This window comes from Silene latifolia, chromosome 11 (assembly GCF_048544455.1).
Source record: "Silene latifolia isolate original U9 population chromosome 11, ASM4854445v1, whole genome shotgun sequence".
Lineage (NCBI taxonomy): Eukaryota > Viridiplantae > Streptophyta > Magnoliopsida > Caryophyllales > Caryophyllaceae > Silene > Silene latifolia.
Genome location: NC_133536.1, coordinates 85,247,933 through 85,253,473, shown reverse-complemented (window position 1 = coordinate 85,253,473; position 5,541 = coordinate 85,247,933). Strand labels below are relative to the sequence as shown.

Genomic DNA, 5,541 nt, shown 5'->3' with positions numbered 1-5,541 from the left:
TTAACTATATAAGATAATTAAATATTTGTCTTATAAGCATTTATGGGACAAATGTCAAAAGTCAAAATAAGACCCATGATACTCTGATGTTTACCGAAATGTAGAGGACACATTTGAGGGTTTTAAGGCCATTTAATGCCAAACCCATGTGGATTGTCTATCATTTCTTTACATTTACCTTTGCCTATATATACCACATAACATAGAGATTGCATGGATGATTTTTTTTAAAGAAAAATAAACCAAAATCTCTATAATTGCTACTACTTGGTCGGTTGACTTGTAGAGGAATATGTAGTAAATTGCCCTTTCTTCTTTTTCCACAGTTTGGGCCAACATTGCTTCCATCGCGGTATCTGTTTCTGTTAGATACAAGGATAGTGGCAATCCGGCTATGGGTGGACTAAGCACAGGTGTAGCAGACAGAACTTCTTTGATCCTGTCAAATGCGGCTTGACATTCGTCATCCCACATCTCGTGTTCTCCTACTTTTAATTTCTTAAAGATCGGTTCACATATCATTGTCAACTTCGAGACAAAGCGGCTTGTATATTGGACTCGACCCAGGAAACCTCGAATTTCTTTCTCAGTTTTGGGATGAGGCATCTCCATAATGGCCTTGATTTTCGAAGGATCAATCTCAATACCACGGTGGCTGACGATGTGACCCAGGAGCTTCCCGGAAGTAACTCCGAAGGCGTATTTTTAAGGGTTCAACCTCATGTTATATTTCCTTAATCTTTCAAGGAATTTTCGTAAGGCCTTTGGATGACCGTCACGTTCCTTTGATTTCACAATCATGTCATCGACATACACCTCGACTTCCTTATGCATCGTATCGTGCAATAACGTTGTCGCGGTTCTTTGGTACGTTTCCCCGTCATTTATCAACCCAAACGACATTACCGTGTAACAATAGGTTTCCCATTGCGTGATAAACGCGGTTTTGTGCATATCTTCCTCGGCCATCTTTATCTGATTGTATCCGGCATACCCATCCATGAAAGATAGTAGGGCATGATTCACGGTATTGTCAACCAAGATATCGATGTGAGGTAATGGAAAGTCATCTTTCGGACTGGCTTTGTTCAAATCCCGGAAGTCCACACACACGGACTTTCCCATCCTTCTTAGGTACTGGTACTACATTGGCTACCCAATCTGAATACTTGGATACTTTAATAAACCCGGCCTTGAATTGTTTATCAATTTCTTCTTTGACTTTCAAAGACCACTCAGTACGAATTCTATGTAATTTTTGTTTGATTGGTTTGAACCCTGACTTGATTGGGATTTTGTGTTCTGCAATTTCCCTATCGATTCCTGGCATGTCTCTGTAAGACCATGCAAATAAATCTTTGAACTCATTCAGCAAATCTATGAACCCTTGTTTTTCTGTAGAATCTAGAGTGGTACCTATTTTGAGTTCTCTGGGTTCTAAGGTGGTTCCTTCATTGATGGTTTCTGTATCTTCGATAACAGAGTTTCTTTGGTCGTATTACTCCAACCCCTTAACCAATTGCGAAAGCGGTACTATATCCTCTTCCTCTTCTTCAACTTGTCCCTTCCCGGCCTCATTCTCAAAGTCATTATTAAAACAAACATTTTCGAAAATGGCATTGCCATGTAAAGGAGACGAGTCGTAAGCAAACTGGTTCATCTTATTATTAATTTGAAACTGCGCGAAATGCGCTAACATTTGGGCCAACTGATCAGAGGTCAGTGGTGGAATGGGGGTGGTATTCGGGATAGGTGTCGGAATACCAGAGCTAGGGGGAGGTACATCAAAAGGAAAGACTGAGGAAGAGGTGTTTTCAACACTCGATTCTTTAGACTCAACCCTAAGACTCTTATCAGACTCAAACTCAGACTCAGACTCAGAATCATCATCTGGATTAACCATCTCTCCTTCTTCTGTGGTCAGCTTGAAAAGCAAACCTCTGTTGTCAGTCCATTTAATAGTTTTCCTCCATCTAGATATAGTCCCTTTAGGAGCTACATCAGTGATGAGGGTAGAGGGATCGAACCTATCGTTTCGCAGGATCATACTAACCAACTCTTCGTTTGGTTTTTTCATTTCTCTCTCTTCCCCAAAAACGAGACCTAAGGCATTCCTGTCTTCGACTGGGGTAGGTTCGGCCTTTCTGGGTGTCACAGATAGCACATCCTCTGGAATGTAGTGACAAACTTGGAATATTTCAATTACAGGGACCAACTTCTTACTCTTTTCATCAAAAAGAGGTTCGGGAAAGTCGAGACAACGTTCTGCTTCTGCGGCTTTCACAAAGTATCCATTCAGTGTTAGTGGATAAGGTTTTCGGTCTATAACCGTCCTTCTTTTCTTTTCGAGATCTTGTTCAGTGGGCTCGTATCCCAACCCGAACGTCGTTCCTTTAAGGACCACACCCTTTAGTACCAAGGTATCCTCCTTTCGAGGGTATAGAGAGGATCTAAAGTACTTCCCAGTCTTGAGAATGGTTTCACAGACGTGACTTCCAATATACAAGTCCGTGTTTTCTAATTCAGGACAAGAGTCGATCACGTTTATAACCTCGAACCTGCAAGCATCATTTGAGGTATCGAGTGTTACTTCCGAGGCCAGATCCCCCTCAGTTACTACGATAGGGGTAGCATCGATGGTGACAGTTTCTCCTTTAAGAGGGACTTTGATTTTTCTATGCAAAGTGGAGGATACAACTTTTACTCCATGGATCCAGGGCCTTCCCAGTAATAAGTTGAAGGATGAGGCCACATCAATGACCTGACAACTAACCTTCCTTTCAATGAACCCAATTTGAACTACTAGGTCGACAATCCCGGCTACCCTGCGAATCGTCCCATCAAAGGCTCGAACCGTTTGAGTGGTTGGAGTGAGGTCCTTTTTGTCAAGGCCCAAAACGTGTGCTGTCCTTAGTGGTAGAACATTAAGGATTGACCCGTCATCGACAAGCGTCATAAGGACATGCTTTTGAAGACATGTCACAACAATGTACATAGCTAGGCCGTGTTTGGGCCTTATAGAGGGTAGATCCTCATCAGAAAAGGTTACCGCATTGACATGTCGTGGTGGATTTTGGACAACATGGACCACCACATCATTTGGAGCAATATCTGGAGACACGTTCATGCTCATTAGTGCTTGTAATAGGGCTTGTCGATGTTCGAATGAACTCAAAATGAGCTCCCAGATAGAAACATCCACCTTAGTCTTTTGTAGCTGCTTAATGAGAGGGACCTCTTGGGTTATCCTCTCACTAAGGGCCTCGACTACAGTAGGTTCCTTAGCTTGTGCAGTTGGAGCATTGGTGGCCTTTTCCACTCGAAATGAGCGGCCAGCTCGTGTCAATTGATTGAACTCGAGAGCCTCTTTCCTTAGCTTTTGGACTTCGTCCCGAGTATAGGGGATTGCTGCGCCCTTCTCAAGGTACACATCATCCTCATCATCATCCCAGATGCCATTGATTTCGTTGGCACTTCTGAGAATTTAAGGGGTGCAGTCGATGGCAAAATCCCCAAATCGAACTTCGTTCTCTATGCTTGGGAGATATTTAGAACAATGAATGAAGTGTTTCCCCACAAGGAAACCATTTAGGCGACATATAGGACAAATTAGGTGGGACACATCGATGCTGTCTTCGACGAACACTGCATTTGAATGATCCCCAAATGGATTGGTGACATTATTGGGCTTCACAGTGGGTATTGGGATTGTTCCATCCTCAATCATATCTTGGATTTCATGCTTGAGGCGGAAACATTTTTCTGTATCGTGCCCCTTCCCTTGGTGGTAGGCACAGTATGCCTCCGGCCTGTACCACTTGGGTCGTTGTTCCAAGGTTGGTTCAGGAGTTGGGCCGATTGGGTTTAGCTTCCCTTGGGCCTTGAGTCTTTCAAGGGCATACGTATAAGTACACCCAATGTCAGTAAACACTCTTGGAGTAGAGCGTTGTGGTTTCTTGGAAGTTCCTCCTAGGAAATTAATAGCTTGAACATGATTAGCACTATTAGTTGCTTTCGATTTAGAGGAGGAAGCCCAGGGTATCCCTTGGGTTTAGAAAACTCCGCCGTACGGAGGTCATCTTCGATTTCCCTCCCAATTCGAGTCAAGTCTTTGAATGTGCAAAAGTTTTGATATTTTAGCTCATTACGGTAAGCTGGTTGCAGATTTTTTACAAACTTATCGACCATATCGACCTCTTCGGGTTTTTTGGTCAATGTCACGCTTTCAGCGCGCCAATGAGCCAGAAAATCAGTAAAGCATTCCTTTTCTCTCTGGGTCATTACCTCGAGAGTCCTCATTATTGTCTGGATTTTGGCATTGTCAGCATAATGCCTACAGAACTCAGTAGTTAGATCTTCGAATGTGGGGTAATTCTTTATATCTAGGTTGTAAAACCATGCCCTTGGATGTTCCTCCAAGAATTGGGCAAAGATAGCAGTTAGCATGCTCGCAGACACACTCTTCAGAGCAAGGTGCTCCTTATAGGACCTAATGTGCTGCAGAGGATTTTCAGTTCCCTTGAATTTAGGGATATCTGTGAGCACAAAGTTCTTAGGAAGCTCCTCCTGGATTGGGGCATAAGCCCTAGCATTCTCGTAGTGGATGCTCTCCCCTTGAGAGAGCTTCACTTAGTCTTCCACAAGTTTGAGTCGCCTTTCAAGCTCAGACATTTCCGGGGTGGTGGTTACAGGGGCCTCCCCACCTACCTTAGTCTCAACTGCAGCCAAGCGAGCTGTAAGAAGCTCCAAAGTGTCATTCATCTTAGCCAATAGTGCTTCCGTTGACATTTTTCTGGTATGGGGCGGCTTTTCTACAAAGAAACCTCGAACTAATCAAAAATTTGAATCAAACCCCTGCACAAAAAGGACTCGACTCACAGACTCGACCTTTGACTCAGACCTGACTCAAAGACAGACTTAGACCTGGAAAATGAGCTAAGTGACTCACTTGCGCAAGGTCAAGGTGTAGAAGAGGGGTTCTAGACCTAACTAGGACTAAAACCTGACTCAACTGACTTAGACTGGACTAGACATAGACTTGATACAGACTTAGCATAGACTTGACATAGACTTGGTGTGACTAAACCGTGATCGAAACCAGACATGGATCATTGGTTTGGAAAGGGGGATGCCCCATAGTGTCTTAGATGGGGTGTTTTTGTGGCTTAGACTTTGACCAAGTGGTCGACCTACTTGGCTTGGACCTAAGAGGTGACTTAGGTAACCCACTAGGGTGGTGTTCTAGCTTAGACAAGCTTGATTAACTTGTACCCTAGATAAAACCAAACATGGCTTAAACTAGAGCAACTAGACTAGACTTGACCCAACTGACTCAAACTCTATTCTAGGTTTGGGTTAGGTTTAGATTATGGTTTATTGGATTTTGAAATTGAAAAAGTGAGAATCAAAATAAGCTTTTAAAATGGGCAGCATGCCGTTTTATAAAAGGCTTGATTTGGTCAAAATTCTAATCCTAATTCGGCAGCACTTCGACCTGGAAATGATTCTTTTTTCAAGAGAGGTAGGTTCAAAAGTTCGGGA

General features: G+C 43.2%; 1 protein-coding gene across 1 annotated transcript; it reads right to left on the bottom strand.

The window, feature by feature from the left end:
• Nucleotides 1–1,066: 1,066 nt before the first annotated feature.
• On the bottom strand, nucleotides 1,067–4,788 carry LOC141613616 (uncharacterized). The gene is made up of 5 exons (XM_074432360.1): nucleotides 4,708–4,788; nucleotides 4,071–4,566; nucleotides 3,645–3,969; nucleotides 1,698–3,476; nucleotides 1,067–1,334 (listed from the first exon to the last, which is right to left on the bottom strand). The coding sequence occupies exons 1-5, from the start codon at nucleotides 4,786–4,788 to the stop codon at nucleotides 1,067–1,069; spliced, it is 2,949 nt and encodes a 982-aa protein (XP_074288461.1).
• Between the last annotated feature and the right edge of the window lie 753 nt (nucleotides 4,789–5,541).

Coding starts and splice junctions, on each gene's coding strand:
- LOC141613616 (XM_074432360.1), bottom strand. CDS start 4,788: ATGTCAACGGAAGCACTATTGGCTAAGATGAATGACACTTTGGAGCTT. Junction 3,970..4,070: donor GGAAATCGAAGATGACCTCC/GTACGGCGGAGT, acceptor TTAATTTCCTAG/GAGGAACTTCCAAGAAACCA. Junction 1,335..1,697: donor TCTGATCAGTTGGCCCAAAT/GTTAGCGCATTT, acceptor ATGGTCTTACAG/AGACATGCCAGGAATCGATA.